This window comes from Euprymna scolopes, chromosome 37 (genome assembly GCF_053919585.1).
Source record: "Euprymna scolopes isolate OS-2025 chromosome 37, ASM5391958v1, whole genome shotgun sequence".
Classification (NCBI taxonomy): Eukaryota; Metazoa; Mollusca; class Cephalopoda; order Sepiida; family Sepiolidae; genus Euprymna; species Euprymna scolopes.
The window spans coordinates 14,420,846-14,441,726 of record NC_136518.1 but is presented as its reverse complement, the minus strand read 5'-3'; the positions used below and the strand labels follow the sequence as shown (position 1 = coordinate 14,441,726).

The window sequence follows — 20,881 nt, the reverse complement described above, 5'->3', positions numbered from 1 at the left end:
AATATCCAAAATTAAAAAAGACCATACTTTAGGGGTCGGATGATCATCTGTATCTTATTATATAAGGCATAATCACATTTACACACTGCTTCCTGTTAGATTATCAAAGGTAAGTGATGTTAAGTCTGGTTAGAACTAAATGGGTGACCATATGGAAATCTCAAGTACTATATGTATGAGAGGCTCTCGGCTTACCCCAGCATTGTTTCCAGTTATCTTGTATGACTTCTTGCAACTGGAATCGTACAATGCCGATTCAAGAGGGGCGTGGTTAGAGATTGCACAACCCTTGCTTCACAATTATGTCCAGTTCATGAGTACATGCTAGATCCACTTGGACAAAATTTTTATTTTTTATATTTATTACATATGATATGCAACCTGTTAGAAAGTCACGTGAATAGCAAAATTATTGATATCGTCTTTTTTCTTTTTTTTTAACTTTCTCATTAAAAATGATAGTGACTATCAGATGGGCAGGCAGCTAAAGAATACAAAAATACAAACGGTAACTCTTGCAAAAGTAATGAAAATTAAACACGAAAACATCGGCTCCTGCAAAAAGACATGTGTATGTCCATTCTGGCTCCTGCACATAGATACTGGCTCCTGCAGGAAATATGTCAATGTTGGCTCCTGCAGAAAGGAAACCTGTAGGTATTGACTTGATACCATGTTATAAGGAATAGACTTTCATGTTGTTACTCATTTTCAAAATGTTACTTTTTATTAGTAACACCTTCTGTACAATTGTTTTTAACCCCCTATATATATATATATATATATATATGAGAGCTTGAATGGAATTACCTACTAGACACCATCGAGTATCTTTAGTCTATTTGTACAAGGATTTGTTAGGATAATCTGGCACGAGGATACTTCACTTTACAAGTTAACTCTGACTAAATATTAAAAAATAACATATTTGAAGCCCAATTAAGATCCTCAATACAACTATACACTGGCTCAGATGAGGAATGGTGCAGCTTCTAGTGATGCTACCTCAAATAACAGCATTTAGTTGGATGCTCTACCAGACTGGATAAATTCTTGTTCTGGAATCTGGTGAGACAGACCACAAGAAACATACTGTAACATGGTTAACTGATCGATTCAGTCCCAGGCAATGTGAAGTCTTACTAATTATTTTTTTAGGGTTCCACTTTCATTGGCTACTACACGAATGTGAAGTGGGGAGGGAGCTGATCCTTTCCCTTCATCCTCACTGTATAGTGCTAAGTGTTTAAGAATGCATAAATTTTTTTTTTTGGGGGGGGTACTTATGTAGAATTAGGACTGTGCTATCGTCGGAATTTGCTGGACAGTTTACATAAAATGCCGGAAGGTGCCGAATGAACTTTTCTTTTCTTTTTTTTTTTTTTTTTTTTTTTTTTTTTTTTTTTTTTTTTTAATTAAAAAAAGTCATTACGAAGATAATTAAATTAATTGAAAAATGAAAATATATTTTGTTACAAAGAAAATACGATGACTAATCATTGGACAATTTTATGAAGCTTCAAAATTAAAATTCACTTTAAGAAAATCACTCATTTTAAGGTAAGTTTCATGATTTAAAAAAAAATTTTTTAATAATTGATAAAGAAAATTCTTTAATTTTCATTCTTTTTATTCAAATCAAGATATTAGTTTTTTTTTTTTGTTTTTTTTTTTTTAATAAACCAATGAAAGCAAACATTTCTTAAATGATGTTGGCTATTGCGATTCTATTAGCTCAATATTTCAGCACCTTTTTGTGTTTTACATAAGCTGTGGAAAATTTTGACAATAGTACAGTTCATATTCTGCATAACCTTTTTTTTTTTTTTCTCTAGTCTTTGGTGTAACTCTATTGAAAATTGAACCTTAATCCTTCATACCATGAACAGTCTAACGATTATGCTAAGTGACTTGTGACAAATATATCACCTTCCAAAAAGCACATAAATTGATCAAGTATTTTTTTTTTTTTTTTTTTTTAAATAAAATTTTTGAAGTAACAGCAGAGCGGCTGTAGTATGCTATTTGAATACCATTTTAAAAAAACAAAAAACAAAAAAAAAAGCAAAGGGGAAATAACTCGACTATAATTCAAACTTGTGAGATTTTTGTAATGTCTTTGAATTTCCATTAATCGCTTAAAAATTTTCTTTTAACCAAAAAAAATAAAAATGATCAATTTATGTAATTTTTGGAATATATTGTTTCATCACAGGTACATATAGATTTTTCTTTATTTTTGCTTTTTAATATGGACGGGTGGAATTCTGGACAAGAATTAAAAAATCTTGTTTCATTTGGAGTTGATTGGGTTGGGCAAAAGTCGCTTTTTTTTTTTTTTTTTTTTTTTTTTTTTTTTTTTTTTTTTTTTTTTAAGCTGAATCTGATACCTCCTCCTGCACCACTGCTGTAACAGTATAGGGAAAACAAATTGTCCAAATTAGCTTATTTACAAGTTAACTTGAACTGATTAAAAGTATTGTTTACATTTCTACTGCCAAAAGGTTTTTTGCTTTAATCTCTGCTGGATGGATGTGTGTCAAGTAGGGATGGCCAACCTTTCTATACCGAATGCACTAAATCTTTCGCTTTTAATTTACATGTCACGCAAATTTGAATCGACCCATTTATTTCAAGTACGGTGGTATGGACATATTTGACAAAATGCTATCATTGAATATATATTTACATACAGACATACTGTGGACAGTAAATGAGCAGTAATTACCATCTCTCTGTATATAATCAAGTTGACACACCAGTTCCCGCTGGATCACTGAAGTTAAGCAATGTTGAACCTGGTCAGTACTAAATGGGTGACCATTTGGGACTTTCAAGTGCTGTATGTGCTCTCTGCTTATCTTGGCATTGTTTTCAGTCTATCGGGTCTTCTCCTTGCCACTGGACTCAAACAGTGCAGATTCAGGAGAGGTGTGGTTAGGATTGCGCAACCCTTGCCTCACAATTACACGTGCTACTGCCCCTAGAGGTATCCTTTGTCTCTCAAGACTGAACGTATGTATCGGTCAGCCAGTTACAAGTAACTAGAGACCTCTTCAAGTGATATTGCTTATACCAAAGTTTAGTTCGTAATGAAAATTTTACAGGAGTTTACAAACAAGATTTATCGGGTGACATTTTGCATTCAAAATAAAAATAACAGCCTTTAATATAGGTGAAAAATAAAGACTAAGAAAAGTGTGAAGAATAAAGTGTATAAGGAGTTGTTTAAAGGCTATATCAATGCAGTTCGTAGGAAACCTCGTGGACCCAAGTTAGCATATAAAGAAATAGTGACGATACTGAAAGAAATTTTCAATGATTTTCAATTATGTTTATTTACCAACATCATACAAGATGTTAGGTGTTGGTGTCCCTAATTTTCAATATTAAAATTAAAAAGAAATGTGTACAACTGTTTGGCAAAGCTCTCTTTTGTCTGTTTTATGAAAATAAAGGAACAAAAAGGAAGTGCACAAATATTAATAAAAATATATGTATAAGATAATAAAATCATTGAGAATGAAAATAAAATAAAAATACTAGAAAATCTTAAAACTATAAGATTTAAATATTACCTATGGAAGTAATTTGAACTAAATGAAATGTGCATGTCGGAAGTACTTAAATATTACTAATTTAAAAAAAAAAAAAAAGCACGAGTTTGATTTTTATCATAAAAAAAATCGTCACCATATTTCTTTGGGAAGACGTAACATAAGGGAAGTAACTCAATTTTGCTAAAACAAGGCGAAATGCACAATTTTTTTTTTTTTTTTTTTTTTTTTTTTTTTAGCCAAACATTTTATTTTCAGTAAATGAAAATGTTTTTCTATCTTATTCTTTACCATATTTTTTGGATATATATCATTACTGTAAAATGACAGTTAAGTAGAGACCATTGGTTTGCCTTAAAATTTAATATAAAGTTTCGAATTTCATTATAGTGTAGTTGTATTAAAATGTTTTCATTTCCATCATTTTATTGTGATTTAATGTGAAAGCATAAAACTTTTTCTTCTGCTATGCAGAAGACATTTGAAAAACTCGTCTGTGTTGGTGAGCTAATAACCTCAAATACTTTTACCCAGTCATGAATAAAAGAACAAGGACAACCTAACATTTTCATGCAGAAAAAGTGATTAATAGTTAACGTGAGAAAAATTAGTATTCTTTCATGTCTTTTTAAAAAATTTTTTTATATATATATATATATATATATATATATATATATGTGTGTGTGTGTGTTGATAATTCATATTTGGATTATTCAGACTATTGCTCTCCTATTTTCATAAAATTTTGGGCGCTCTAACCTCCGACCTCACATTGCAAAAAAAAAAAAAAAAAAAAAAATTGGAGGTGGGGTGAGAAATTTAACATCTATTTGCTTTTTATTTGTGACCCCAGGCAATGCCAGGTAGCCCTGCTTATTTCTAAATATTAGTTCATATGACCTGCTTCTGAGTCAGCACATGTGACCACAATCTTTTTATCGAATCATGCGAACAGAAATAGATAAAAACAAATGGTTAAACTAGTGACACGAACGTTTAAATTAGCGCATTGTTACTAAAATTGTTTTGTCCTTTGCCATTTATTGAAGGTTATTAATTTATACATTTTTTAAATGGTTTAGAGGATGGTTATTCTCTGCTTAGCGTCTGGTTTTAAAAATATTTAGCTGTCTATTATTAAACTTGTGTATAAGACTTTTCTTTTTCAAGTGTCCTCGGCTTTATTGAATGCTTCGTCTGTCCACTGCATAATGTGTTTCACTCGTAATCATCTGTGCTTGAAATTATTCTGTGACTGGTTAACGCTTTGAAACGGTGGTTATTAAGGGTTTCTTATTGAATAAAACTTTTCATCAGTAAACTCAAATCTTGTGGTCTGGGACTGAATTATATCATTTGGGTCAAATCACTTTTTTCATCCTAACTCCGCAAAAATCATCTGTGAATACTTGAAGGATCGTTGAAAGTAGAAATTGATGATTTTAATGATGAAAGGGGAAAATTATTGCCCAAATTCAAATTGAGGTTTTATTTTGGGAGTTTTTTTTTTCCTCCAACTCCTGTTAGTTTTTATAGTAAAAAAAAAAAAAAAAAAAAAAATCAGAACTTCTACAATGAGCTTAATTTCTATGATTCTATATGGCCTAAGGATTACTAATTAGCAAGGAGTAGGAAGTGGACCTTTTGGTTTATTTTCAGCAACCTCATAAACTCTAGCTTGTCATATTGTCCTATCCTCATATTTCAGGAGTGATTTTTTTTTTTTTTTTTTTTTTTTTTCTGACAAAGCCGGAAGAATTAGTTTTCTGGGTCACAATGTATCCATCTAATACTACATTGAAATTTATTAATGCTGAACAGACGCTTAGTTGTGGGCACATTAATAAAAAAAAATGTATGACAGTTAGCTATGCCATTAATGTACAAATATCGTTTGCATCTTGAGTTTTAAAGTTATGTAACAATTTGTTAGATTTTGAACTTGTAGCTCTCTAACTTTCACTCTCTTCCTCTTGCGCCCACCGTCTTTTTATCAAGCACCATTTTTTGACTGCCAAGGATTGAACCCTGGTCACTCGGTTCATTACTTAGTTTTTTTTTTTCTTTTTTCTTTTCTTCCCCCCCCCTATCTCTATACTATATACTTTTTTTATACTAGCATAAAAATATATATATATATATATATATACTATATATTTCTATATACTAGAAAGAATATTAAATTTTTAAAATCCAATTAAAATTAAGGAAGTTATGACTTTTTGTGTCTCGCACGTTTGGATATTTTTCTCTTAAGACCATATGCATTTCATCACATTTTTTTTACTCTAGTTTTGGAGTAAGTGTTATATCTTAGTTAAAACACAAGATTAAACAATGAAATTTGTCATTAGTGTACTTTTGTGCAAGGAATTCGGATATGGTACTGAAAATCTCCAGAAATTAATGGTTTCCAAGCAATCTGCAGTAAATGGACATGTATTGAAATGCTATAAAAATTCCACATATGCATTAAAAAAAAAAAAAAGTTAGAACTCAAAGTTGAATTGTAATGCATTTTATGTCACGAAACTGAAATATACTAGGACTGTTTGAAAATGAATATTTATAATTTCTTTGGTATTATTGTAGATTAACACCTAAATCACCCTCACTTGTCTTTTTTTTTTTTTTCTGTTAGGCAATTACATATGAACACATTGAAAAACTGAATGTATAAATTTAATATAAAAATTTCATGTATCTTAGATTTTAGGGCCATTCTAATGCTTTGACCACTTTTTTTTTTTTTTTTTTTTTTTTTTTTTTATAAAGACCATTGTGAGGCGGCTTGCCACTCAGACTTCGGGTTAGTGGTAGGGCTAAGAGCAATTGTGCATGAACACCCTGAAAACTTGTCAGAAAGTAAAAACAATTTTAGAGTGAGATACGAGTTTAACATTTTATGTAAAATCATTTGCAAACCATTCTTTTTAGGGCAATTTTTCTATGGGACAAATCCTGTGTAGTTTTTTTTTTTTTTTTTTTTTTTTATGATTGTGTTGGTTCTAAAATAGTTCGTACAATGCCACTCAGACTGAGGGTTAGTGGTAGGTATGGACCTAAATTTAAAGATAGCATTATATATATATATGTGTGTGTGTGTATATACTAAGTTTTCAATTTGAAAAAATATCAAAAGAATTTGGAGTACTAAGTTCTAAAGACAATTTATAAATTTACATGCAAAAATGATCTCCCTCCAGCTTAAATTTTAAACTTTCGGGGGAGGGGGTAGTCACACATAATTAACTAAAAATAGTAGAATCTTATTTTTCTTATGTATTTTATTTTTTGCAATTAGCAATAAACTAACCCCTTCTCAAATGGAAAAGGGGTAAAGCCTGGGAGGGTGGACCTAAAACTGCACAGGAGCAGCAACATACTCCAGCCAATCGAGAAAAGGCAATATCAGAAATGGCCTTTTCTCTATTGATTTTGGTGCCAAAGTAAAATGGCAGGGATGAATGCTGGAAGATTTTGTTACATAGTTTTTATTTATTGGCTGTTAATTCCAGGAATAGAAATAGGGGTGGGAAAAAACTTTTACTTTGTATATAAGACTAACCTGGGTGCCCAGTGTTGCTGGGGTGTTTGGAACAAAAGGGGGGGGTAGTAGGCAGGCAAACTTGAACCCGTACCACGAAGGAGGAATAAAACATGATGTCTTTGCCATTGTGTCCATCGCCAAATCTGAAGTGGCAAAGGTTTAAATTAAGGCTAGTCAACTGAAAAGAGGGATGATTTTCGAAAATATTGGCAAAAAAAGCGACCCTCCCCTCACTGTAGAAAAGTGCCTAGTTGAGGGTAAAGGAATTAATGTTTTTAGCCAATTTTTCGATATTTGTCGTTTGACGGGTCAAGCTTCAAAACTATGTCTCCTGTCAAAAGTTTTAGGCAGAAATAGAAACATACATACATTTAAACACAGGTGAGATTTATATTATAATTAGCAGATGCACCTGGCGTTGTTCTGTTCAGACTTTAGGTAAACGTATGCAAGTCCATTGCATTCTCTCTTAAAGCCCTCTACTCATGGTAGTGCAATTCCAGATCAGAATGAAAGGCCCATTAAAATTGTTTCGGTTTCAAATGTCTGTAAATATCAAATCAAATTAGAGTTAATTACAAGACATTAATTTTGCATGACAAAAATTATTTCATTAATTTTTAATATATATATATATATATATATATATATATATATATTAATTTTTTTTTTTTTTTTTTTTTTTTTTAAATTTATAACTGAACCTAGAAAATCTAGCTTTTAAATGTTTTCATGCAAAAGTAAACTATTTTAGAACAGTAAATTTATGGAAGGAATATGGTGTAATGATTACAGGCTTGATATGCTGAGGGTACTGCATTAATTTCACTAATCGCTTTAAGTAAGGAAGTTGAATATAACAAATACGTATGCATGCAATACACAGCTTGACCGATGTAATGCCTCTGTTCCATCTCTAGAGATGGTGGATACCCCTGCAAGGGTTGCACAATCTCCAACCACACCTCTCCTGAGTCAACACGGAGTCCAGTGGCAACGAGAAATGCTAGACTGAAAACAATGCTGAGATAAGTGGAGAACACAGAACACATACAGAACCTGGAATTCCTACACGGTCACCCATTTTAGTACTGACCAGGCTCAATGTTGCTTAACTTTCATGATCTAACAGGAACTGATGGCCAATGTGATTATACCATATTCATACAACTTGATCAGAAGAGAAATAGTTCGCATTTTACCATTAAAAACGTCTACCCCCCCCTTTCTTGTTTCCTTGTTTATTTTGCTTTTTCTATTTTCCTTTTCTCCTTTTTTGTCTTTTTTCCTTAAAGATGTGTAACATTTTCTAATAAGCATGTAAACCAGTTTTAATAAGCCACAGGTAATTAAAAGCAAAGAAAAACTTTTTTTTTTTTTTTTTTTTTTTTTTTTTAATTCATTTATTTTTTAAATGAAACTTATAAAATATAAGCTATTTCCCTTGAATTTTTTGTGTTTGTTTCCCCCCCCCCTCGGTTGACTTGTTTTATCTGCAGTTCGCATATATGATTAAATCTTAAATGAGTATGTAAATACTACTTAAACACGCTTCTAATTTTAAAATCAATTGGTAAACAAGTGACTATGCATTAGGAAATTTACAAATTTTACTTGTAAAATTAGGATCTTGGTTGGTTCAGGACTTTTTTATTTTTATTTTTATTTTTTTTATTACATCCATAAAACACTGGATTGCCAGTGGAAGACAATTTTTGTTTGTAATAGTCATTGTTAAATTCCAAAATTCATAATGGTAGGTTAATTAGTTTAGGAGTGAATCCTGTTTATACAAACATATCTAACTTTATATAGGAATATATGAATACACATTGGTCTTTATTGTAGAACAAAGGATTTAAATTTTGAGCTCATAAGATTCCCAAATTGAAACTTAAATTTAATCTTTAAATATGTGTGAGGTGGTGTGGTCTGCCTCTGTCACTTTCATAAATAACTTGATTGTGTCAGTTTTGCTTATGCAATGATTAGCAAAATTTATTGTATCTGGATTAACTTACCTTGATTACCTAATGTATTGATAATGGGTGACGTCTTACCTTTTATAAATATTATCTCTAGTCTGTTGAATGCTTTAGTATCGTAAACTTTGGAAAGTAAAGGATTTATATTTGTCACATATGATGTCCAAAAAAAAAAAAAAAATCTCCACAAAATGTGTAAGTGATGTTTTTAATTTTTGAAAATCTATTGTAAAATTGATTTTAATTGATATTTGAAGTGATCTTTCTCATGGCAGGAAGATATGACACCAGGATCAGAAAGTGGAATTGAAGAGCCAGCATTCCAGAAAGGAGTGCGCTGACCTAAAAAAAAAAAAATGCCTACGCAACCTCATCAATAAACTAACTCCTCAAATCATACTGCAATCAATGGGGTAAAATGCCATTTCAGAAATGGCATAGTCTGTTGGATTTAGGATAACCCACAGCAGCACCATGACATTGTTAATATTTTAAATTTGTAAATAAAATATTTGCATGCATGGCTTCTAATAGCTTTGGGTCCTGGATATCACCTTAAACTATATCCAATGGTAAGGCCTCAGTTTGCGGGCTTTGGGGAGTGTGGAGCCATCCCTTAATTACCATTGCTCCCAGGTCCACTCTGACCCAGAGTGGTATACTTGTTAGGGTCCCAACTATGGGTTAAATAGAAACCAACTTGGAAAAAAACAAATATATTCTATTAAAAAATTGTTCTTCAAAATCGCTGGATTCGGCATTAAATAACCTGAAAAGGATTGATATGCCGTAAAACAACCAAACCAATATAATCAATGGTTTTTAAAAAAAAAAAAAAAAAAAAAAATGATCAATTTTTTTCTTCATTAGTGCTGCCAAATACAAATGTTAACTAGAGATTGCCTTCCCGATATTGTTTATTGCTTTAAAAAGCATCCTGCAGATTTTAAAGTAATCAGAGGATGGGCGTAAACAAAGAAATATGAAACTCATATTTTCTCTGAAGCTGTCTATTGGCGAAAAATTGAAGATTAAAGAAAATATTTATATAGAGAAATGACTGGGCTGATCTGGCTGAAATTTTGTATGTACTTTTCTAAGATGCTATGAACTAAGTATTATGAGATCTGTTCAATCTTACAGTTTGATTGAAGATAATTTTAAATGCAAAAATGAGCACAAATTTAATCATATTCAACCAATTTAGCATAAAGCACTCCTAAGTTAACGGGCTATAATTTTTGCCCGTTTTTAACAAGCAACAAGTCTGTTATATAATATGCAAAAGTTGTAGAAGCCTCATTAAACAAACTGTTTTAAAACCATGTTGATGCAAATATTTCGAAAAAAATCTTTATTTTATTTTCAAAAAAACAAAACTCAAGAGAACTCTTTCATTCCTTAATGAAATTAAGAAACATTTTAATTAAAAAATAAAAAACAATTGGATGATGTTTTTGCTTTTTTCATAAATTTGAGTCTTAACATGGTTTCAAAACAGGGTGTTTGTTCAAAATTCTTTAATTGTGTATATATTAATGATCTGATCTAACCTTTATAATTATTGGTTTTTATATTGTATTTAATTTGATACCACGTCTACAAAAATGACAATAGTGGTTCAAATAATTCAAATCCTTGTCTCAAATCTGTTTCCTTGTTTTCATTGCAGGCTTGTCAAGATGAACCATCCAACCTAGAATGTATACACAAGTCGGAACTGTTTCCTAAGAAAGAACTTGTGACGGAAGACCAGTCTCTTCAAGTCCCGTTCCCTCTGCTCAGTGGGGAATCTGTGGAGTACCTTGGCCGAACATCTGACGGTGTCATTGCGCTTTCAAACTTCAGAGTTCTTATAAAATGCAAGGATTCATTTGTCAACGTGCCAATTGGATTAATCGAATTTGTTGAAAGCCGGGATATTTTTCACATTGCAATTTACTGCAAGGATGCTACTGTTGTTAAGTAAGTACAATGGTTTTATCTTTTATTAGTTACTAGCAGGAAGGCACCCAGTGTTGCCAGGTCGTAAAAAAATAAAACCGGACTTGGTGGTATCAGACAGAAGTGAAACCAAAAGCAAAATTTTGTAAGAAAAAAAAATTAAAACATGCTGAGCGCGAACTCTACTAACTTTAGTAAGCAAACACCTTATTGATGGGCCTCACGGGGACACGAATGTTATAACGTAGCAAATTTAGCTATTTAAAGTAGAACGTAACTATGGTTCACACATGAACTGTTTGCAAACCATGTTAAAAGCAAGGTTTTTACCCCCCTCCCCCCAACAAAACCTTTCTACACGAAATAATTGACATTTTTTTTTTTTTCTTTCCGAGAAATTGCTTTTTTAACGATGCCACGTTCATGCCTGCATGTGGATAAAATTTGTAGCTGACACACACACGCACCCACACACACATTTGCCTTTTATATAATTTTCCTTTTCTTCAAAGATGGAAACCTGCAGGGAGATTGGAAAGTGCTAATAAAATGTAAGCATATGTTTGTCTATTTATTCAATATCTATCTCGATTCTATAGTGGATAGTTTATCACACTGCGAGCATATTTCTTACCCAAACCAGTTTCAGGCTTGAAAGTCCTGGAGTAAACAATATTAATTTGAAGACCTTCTCAAATTCCTTTACTTGATCTAAAAACCCCACTAATTAAATAAAATATTTGAATAATTGCTTTAAATGAAAAATAATCGTAATCATGACTAAATCAAAGAGTTAAATCGATCGGATGATTCGATTTGTTTTGTTGGCTCTGAAAGTGATTATTTTTAAATTTTAAAGAGTAAAATAAACCATATTATTGTTTGAATGGCCCAAAGTGATTAAAACATTAAATTAAAATTTGATTTTCATAACTCTAAAAAGCAAAAAGAAAGAATTGAATGAAAATGAAGCGAAATGAGATTCTAACACTCCCGCTAGTATAAAAATGATGCTCATAATTAATTGTAAAGAAATGTTTAATTTTTTAAATTTAAAAATTATTTGATGTCCAGTAAAAATAAAAACAAAACAATAAAAATAAAACAGAATTTTCGAGCAACAAAAAATAACTGCCAGCGATTACAACCTCAAATTAAAGTTCGATTTTCATAACTTTAAAAAGTAGATACAAATTTTATTTCAGAATTATAATACAATTTAAGATAAGCTAACAGGGGGACCTGATGTTGCCAGGATTGAATGATGATCAAATGTTTCACACTTGTATATTTTTGTCATCAATATCGGTTAAATCCTCTTTTTTTTTTTTTTTTTTTTTTTTTTTTTTTTTTTTTTCAAATTGATTGCCTGCCCTAGATTTATCACTGTGCACTGGGAGGAAGCTTCACATGTCTCCCCACAGACCACAATACATTGTAGTCTACATTGCACTGTAGAGAACCTATTGATTTTATAAAAAAAATTCTTATCTAATGGCTTGAATAAAGTTTAAAATGCAAAAGTCTAGTATCATGCTTCAGTTGTGCTCTAAACAGAAACCTTCATTTCAAACATGCTCCTATCATGTTGACTTTGTCCTCCTTTTGACATGTGTGGTAATAAAACTTCTCAATTGTACTTGTGATGTTAACTTTGATCACAATTGCATGATCTTTTCTTCAAATTATTTTGATTATCGATACTTATTGAAGATATTCTGATACAAAACCTATTTAAGAACATTGCCAGGCACATAAAGTATCTTCATGCAAAATTTCATAAGAATTGGCCCAGCCATTTTCGAGTCCATAGGAAACACACACACGGTTCGTTTTATATAAAATAGAGATAATAAAAAAAACCTGAAAAATTTAAATGAAATGTTGACATGTTCCCATAATACAATTGAACTAAAAATGTGCATCTTAGATTTTAAATCTTAGATTTTAAATCTTACATTAAAATTTAACATGAAAAATAAAGGTGCCTTTCTAAAATTTAAAATTAAATTTATTTTTAAAAATTTTTAAGAAATGATTTTTCTGTCATAAAATTAAAAGCAATAAGAATTTTTGGTGCAAACAAAAAAAAAAACCTTAAAGTGAAAGGGTGGGATTTTGCTGACTTGGAGGGGTACCAGTGTAGCAAGTTCATTGGCACACATTCCATTAAAGTACTTGTAAAAACAAACACAAGGATGCCACATTACAACAAAGACAGGAGCTGGAACGTGAGATAGTTTGAGACCTATTAGATTTACATGGACAAATGATGATGGCTGTGTAGAGATACGGGGTAGTTGCAGGTGTGAGACGTTTAGGGGGTCTAGCCTTAGCTATATGCTGTATGTTTGGTGGGTGTCATCTCTATAATAATTCATTGTTTTAATTTTATAACTAAAGAGATAAAGACTTAGTCAGAGATAGCTTAATTTGGAAGTCAAATTCTTTAAGCTGCCCGACACCAATGTCGGCATGTAAAGCAGATGTTAAACCAAATATGATGAACAATTGAGGAACAAGTAATTCCAACAATACAAACACGTGCCCGAGATTCAGTTTATTCGTTTAAAGAGCATTAAAAAAATTTTGAAAGATTCCATATTAAAATAAGAATGCAAGAAATGTCTTGCAGATTGTGTTTGCAGCTTAATTAAAAGACCAACTCATCTGATACTGTCCGTATGCGTCTAAGTATGACAGCATTTATGAAAGCGTGTTCATTTTCACATGATGGGATGGCCCTTTTAATGGCATCCGGTGTGAACAAAGGTAATTTCAAAATAGAATGAGAAATAAGAGTTTTGTCTTTATCCTGCCAAATAGGATTCCTATTGATTGGTCAATGTGTTAAGTGCGGAGTCAACCAAATGGCCATTTTAAAGGACGAGGTTTAATGTTGGACCGCTTACAATACAAAACACATGCCCTAGATTTAGTTTATTCACTTTTAACAGTAAAACAAAATCAGAACACTAGAACAAGTAATACAACACAAGAACATGTAATAGGTTTTATTACCTTTCTGGTATAGTATTCTTCATGGTTGGGTTGAGCCAACTTTCTCTAAAGGAGGGAGGTTCTAGGAAATATTAAATTCACAAGCAATCCCAATCACATGTATGTTTCTGTTAGGAAGAATGAAAATGTTTTTTGAGAGATGTTGTCATCATCCCATATACAAGGCTTGGTATTCCCAAATGGTCACCCATCTGGTACTCACCAGGCTCAAAGTTGCTTAACCTTTGTGATCTGATGAGAATCAATGTGTCAATATGATTATGCTATTCAGTTTCATTGACGCACATCAAAACCTGTATGTGCTTTCCGCTTATTGTGGCATTATTTCCAGTCTTCCTCGATTTCTCCTTGCCACTAGAATCTAACAATGCCAACTCAAGTGAGGTGTGGTTGAAATTGTGCAACCTTTGCTTCATAATTGCACATGGAGCTACTCTTACATGAGGCCTCCATTGCCTCTAGAGGCCATGTTCATACAACATTTACTTTAATTGGGTTAAACTGACTTTCTCCAAACAGGTATGTCAATGTAATTATATCTTCTGTTTATTCACTTTCATCAACATTGCCACACATTGAAAATATCTGTATGAACAATAGCAAAATAAGTAATTCAACAACATGAAACATTTTCTGGATTCCCTTTATTAAATTAGAAGGGTTGTGAGTTCACTTTTTAGCAGAATCCCACTTTATTTTTTATTTTAATTCAGAAAAAGTGGATTTTTGCTTAAATTGTTGGAGTCTCTCCTAAATGTTAGTTCTGAGCCCTTTGATCACAATCGGTGTTTTTTACAAAAAAAAAATTAAATAAGAAAAATCTAATTTTTTATTCCCCCCCCACATCATGGCAGTTCTCTCTGAAAACTTAAAATGTTAATTTTGCAGTAAAGGTTAAACTTAAAGCTATTCATAAAGGGAGTATGAAAGTTAGATAACGTTTTGTTTCATAAAAAAAATGACTTCCTGTTCCTTTCTCCCATATATGCATTGCGTGTCTTTTCTTGCTCCATCTCAACAACAATGGCTGATCCGAATGCTGTGTGCTGTGGTTGTCTTCTCTTAGTCTCCATTCTCATTCTGGCCATGTCATCATCTCTCACATTGGCAATCATCAACCCTATAAGCACTAATGTTCATAATTTGGTTGCCTAGCAAAGTCCCTTTATCATCGGTTGATGTCGACTCCTCTATTTGCTCCGAGATACAATCTACTTTTGACTGTCCCAAACTAGAAAATCCTAAACTGTCTCCTACTCTGGACTGCCCATAAACTGTCGCAAAATTCACTCCCACTCTTAAAATTGTCAATAAACTCTATTAATCTGTCTAGTTTTATTGTCACTGCCAGATCTTGATTAACAAGCCTATTTTAGCTGCCTTTGTGTACCTTAGTGAACTACTTCCTTCCCATTTTCTTTTACTAATCTCGCTTCCTATACTTATGTTCTGTTGATCAATGATTTAATCTTTTTTGTCTCACCTTTTTTTTGAAAGGAACGTTGATAATATCACATGAAACTATCATTTTCAAGACACAAAATGAAGCAGCAATATAGCTGCATAATATTTTGCAAATCTGTGCTTTGAAGAGTTTTTTTTAGGTAGGGGGCTAACAAGACTTTCGGATCATTCAAGGGAAACTGTTTGAATAAATAAATCTAAGAATAAACTTGCTCCCTCTATCCAGCTTTGCCCAATAGTATTTTCTTTAAAATAAAATCGACAATCATAGTCGAGGGAAACTCAAAGGCTCCGTTTTCATTGGCTACTACATTGAGGTATAGGGGAGGATATCACTGCTTTCCCAGGATTACCCCCATTTAATCCTCACCTTATAATGCCGAGCATTTAACGAGATATCGAGTACCTTAAGTATTTTGGTATAACTCCATCGAAGATTGAACCAAATACTATAACAATTGACCATTTATTACTTCCAAAATATTAGGATTTTTGGTGCTTATTTAGTGAAAGTTTAAAATAATAAGAAAACTTATGGATGCTTAGTTGAAAATATTAGTATGCACCAAAAATTTCAGAAAATTTAGTAATTTATTTAGTAATAAATAAAATTCATTTCTTTCTTATATTTGCAATTATATGTTGAATCCTAACCATTTTGAGCCATTATGCATGTCCGTTCCTGGAAAGTTTTGAATTGACAGTTATCTGCCCTTTTACATGACTCTTGTAGGTAAAGATGCAAGTGGTCATGAAAGTTTGTATCATTTAATTTGGTTTGCTTGCATTTTACCCAGCAACTTAATAGTTCAAGTTGACATGTTGTCTAAACTCTGTGCGGTCAAAGATATCGAGTAATCTTGTATATAATTAGTCAGCCTCTTCTGTTCCTTTGTCATATCTAATACAAGGTAGATATATTTATTTTTATACTAATGGGTCTTATTTATCAAGACCCAGGGGAGGGGGCACTTGAAAAGGGTTACTGAGATAGTCAGTTGGACGATAATCACCTTCATGTAAAACTGGGAACAAGGAGTAGGTTAGGCAGAAGATTACTTAAGAGGAAGACTTGGTATGTATTTGTTTACATTAGACTTGAAGATGATCATGTTGTCAATTAGGAAGCAGACTTGCAATATTTTGTTCAACAGATGAGATGTTCTCGGAAAGAAAAATTCTTTGTTATGGTTATAATTAGACTTTTTTTTTTTTTTTTTTTTTTTTTTTTTTGTGTGTGTGTGTATGCTGTAAATGTTTTCCAGGGTAATACCAAGGATTGGAGTTTTGCGGAGTACCTAGCATACAGTAGAGTAACAAAATCTCTTCTGTGTGAAAGCTGTAGGAACAAACTGAAGTCTCAGACAAGCCATGTTGATTAAATAGCTGTCTGAGTTATGTTATAATAGATTCGGTGTCAGTCTGTTGCATTGGAAAAATTTCTAGCTGTTCAGAACATGCATCCACAACCACCAGAAAACTAAGGCCATTGATCAGCCCGGTAAAATTTTGTATTCTGGACCATGATTGTTCTGCATATGTTGTGAAAATTTACAATCCAAGGTGGATTCTTCTGCGCTTCCATACACTGGATACGTTTGATAGTGCCTTCAATATCTGTCTGTTAGGCCAATAAACACTGCAGGCTATGGATTTTATTCAGTTAATGCTTGGATTTCCTGAACGTAGTTGTCTAAAGACTGCTTGACTGAGCTTAGTGAGAACTATTGGTTTTCCATGAAGATAGGAAGCCATGAATGTTGAAATCTGTACACTTTTGGATCATTGGTTCTTGTGTTATGTCCTTGGAATCATGCAGATACAATCTGTAAGCATGCATTAAAAATCATCCTCAACACTGATGGCAGTTGTTACAGTATTGTCGTCTGGAACTGATTGTGTTCCGATGAGTCGTAATAAAGTCAGCCTGGCCAAATTCCATTATGTTCTGCTGTATGCTGAAATCCTATCTCAGTAGAATGATTAACCACCGTTGCAATTGACTGGCTGAATATACTTCTTGTGGAATTTTTTTTTTTTTTTTTTTTTTACAGCTAAAATCAATGCCAGTGCTTCGTTTTTTACTTGACTACAATTGCATTTGCAGGTATCGGATCTAGCTGCATGCATGAGTCTTCTCGGTTCCATCTGAATATATGCGAGATCACTGCTCCCACACTAGAGTTTGATGTATGTGCTGCCACAAATATTTTCTTATTTGGATCAGTGTGCAAGTAGTAGATTCGATTTGATTTTATCAAATGATTTTTGACAATTTATGAGGATTATTTTGTTTTTTGTCGACAGTTTGAGTGGTGCTTTGATTTGGAGTAACTCCCCAGTTTCAGAAATGTTCATAAGTTAATGTTTGACAGGGGGGCATGTGTTGAATGGCTACCACATCAGAATCTGAATGACAGCCTTGACAATCGAAGATAATCAAGTATTTTATGGATGGTAAATAAAAATTGCATTTTTCAGATCTGTGCGAGAAACCAAATTCTTGGATGCAGGTTCAGACTCCTGGCTAATTCTTTGTCAATTTCTGGTTGGATTGACCAATAATAATGGTGTTCTCTAAGTATGTAGTCGTAACTTCCATGCCAGTGAGCATTGTGTTCATGATCTGCTGAAGTATTGCAGACGCTGTTTTTACCCCAAAAGGTAGAGTTAATTAGAATAGTTCAGTGTTTTGGTGGTAAGCAACTCCCTGGAGGTTACTGCCACTTTGACTTGCAGGTAAGGCTCTGTGCAGTCTAATTTTGCATAGTAGGTGCCACCATTAAGCCCCGTGATTGGCAGTGGTTGTTTGGTGATTCTCTAGTGTTATGTTGAGACCAGTTGAAAAGCATTCTCTCAACTAAATTGGCTTTCTTTATTACCACAATGTGTGTTGCTCACCATGAATATGCCACTGGTATGATGACCATTATTTCCTCAAGTCATTTTAGTTCCTGGTTCACCAGTGGTTATGCAGTATATGGCACTGGGCATTTGGGTGGAAACACAGGTTTAGCAGGGATACCGTAGCTTCTGCCTGAGTACAGTGTTCCAAGTTATTAAAAACTGGAGAAAATTGTTTTATAATGTCTTTGGTCTGGTTGATAATGTTGCTTTGTAGTGATGAACTGAATACCATCTTACATATCCGATTTGAGTGGAATGTCGAAGACCCAGTAGCTTAATAAAATCGAGCCCCAGGAAATTATGGCTCAAGTTTGGTATTTAATACCTGATCCCATTTTGTCTTATTTTAATGGTAGCTGTAATTCACCCATGATTTGGTCATAGTTCCCGGAAACACTCTGTGCTACATGACTTGTTGATGTCAATGAATGTTGGCCTATGGTTTCCCATAGTGATTGTAATATCAGTATAATGTTGGAGGCAGTGTTTACTTGCCGTTGAACAGGATAGCTATTTAATTGTACTGCCACATTTTTGGTTTGGTAGGAAGGTTGCCACTAGATTATTTATTTTATGTTTGTGCCTATTATGCGAGGTTTGTCTGTGTTGGTTTTTGCCTTTGTGGGTTGCAGAATCCTTAATGCGGCTGTGACAATGGTATCTTGAATATATAGTTCTGTCGCGGCTTGGCCGCTAACAAACAACAACAACAACAACGACGGCATTACAAACGACCAGCAATTAATAGACTCTACCAAAATCAGCAGTAGCAAGTAAACAACAACAACAACAACGACGGCATTACAAACGACCAGCAATTAATAGACTCTACCAAAATCAGCAGTAGCAAGTAAACAACAACAACGACGGCATTACAAACGACCAGCAATTAATAGACTCTACCAAAATCAGCAGTAGCAAGTAAACAACAACAACAACAACGACAGCATTACAAACGAACAGCAATTAATAGACTCTACCGAAATCATCAGCAGCAGCAATGTCGGCGGCTGTCACGTGATTTCAGGGCCCCGTTGTAGAAAAGAAATTTAAAAAAAACATCTTTTCTACAACAATAACAAAAACAACAAACTTTAATTTCCTGAAAAAAACTTTGAAATACAAACAACGAAATCCTTCAGCATCGACTGCTCGTAAAGAACACATCCGGGAATTAATATTAACTGTTGTTTATAAATAGAAACAATTTCCTGCCCGTCCCCGGTATCTAGCAGCCCTCTGAATATCTTCGGCGATATTTTCGCCGCTCGTTGGCTTGGTTCTCATGCAAAGCTCCGCACTTGCTCACGGTTCCCTAACCGTTCGACGCTCGCGCAATCACTGTGACTCCAGTCTCACCACTGTAGCAGTCCAGTCCACTACCACTACAGTGGCTCCGGTCTCCACACCGTAGAAGTCCACTACCACTACAGTGGCTCCGGTCTCCACGCCGTAGAAGTCCACTACCACTACAGTGGCTCCGGTCTCCACGCCGTAGAAGTCCACTACCACTACAGTGGCTCCGGTCTCCACGCCGTAGAAGTCCACTACCACTACAGTGGCTCCGGTCTCCACGCCGTAGAAGTCCACTACCACTACAGTGGCTCCGGTCTCCACGCCGTAGAAGTCCACTACCACTACAGTGGCTCCGGTCTCCACGCCGTAGAAGTCCACATCATCACCACGACTCTGGCCTCCATGTCGTCTGTACCTTTCATACACTGACTTCTTCCTTCAGTGTCAGTCCGATCCGAGCGTCCGTCCGTACTTGATGAACACTGAACCCTCAGTGTTGCTAATTCGTTCGTCTGTACCTCTCATACACTGACTTCTTCCTTCAGTGTCAGTCCGATCCGAGCGTCCGTCCGTACTTGATGAACACTGAACCCTCAGTGTTTGCTAATTCGTTCGTCTGTACCTCTCATACACTGACTTCTTCCTTCAGTGTCAGTCCGATCCGAGCGCCCGTCCGTACCTAGTGGATGCTGAAAACTCAGTGTTGCCAATTGTCCGTCCGTTCCTCTCATAGCCTGAGGCTAACGTATCAGTAACATCTCAGTCGGACCCAAGTCAAACAATCACCCGCATCAGTTACCACGCCGATTCCTCCGACGTCATTCCAGCTTACGGCGAACCGACAAGCATCCCCCTTACCGAATACACCGGCGACGGATCCCGGACCAGCATCGCCCAGTGAACAAATTTGCATTTGCCACCCTTTCGTTTGTTTAAATAAAAGGCGAATCTTCGTCTTTAAACTAAACCACCAGAGTTTGTCATTTCTTCTTTGTCCTGTTGTTTCATTCCTTGTCCTTGTGTCTGATATATATTTAGTTGCACGGTCAGTTGGCTAACCACCTTCAGGCCTCCCCGCAACAGTTCCATACAAAGTGCCAATTGCCACAATTCCAGCAAGTGGATGGGGCTTGATGTTGTCAGTCAGGTGGGATTGT

At 34.0% G+C, this 20,881-nt stretch overlaps 1 protein-coding gene across 3 annotated transcripts in view; it reads left to right on the top strand.

The window, feature by feature from the left end:
• Window positions 1-20,881, top strand: part of LOC145261096 (phosphatidylinositol-3,5-bisphosphate 3-phosphatase MTMR3-like) — a 281,409-nt gene that overhangs the window by 190,122 nt on the left and 70,406 nt on the right. For all 3 annotated transcript variants that reach the window (XM_080119293.1, XM_080119295.1, XM_080119294.1), the window contains exon 3: window positions 10,765-11,057. In XM_080119293.1, the coding sequence (XP_079975419.1) occupies window positions 10,765-11,057 (293 nt within the window). The remainder of the gene's footprint in view (window positions 1-10,764; window positions 11,058-20,881) is intronic.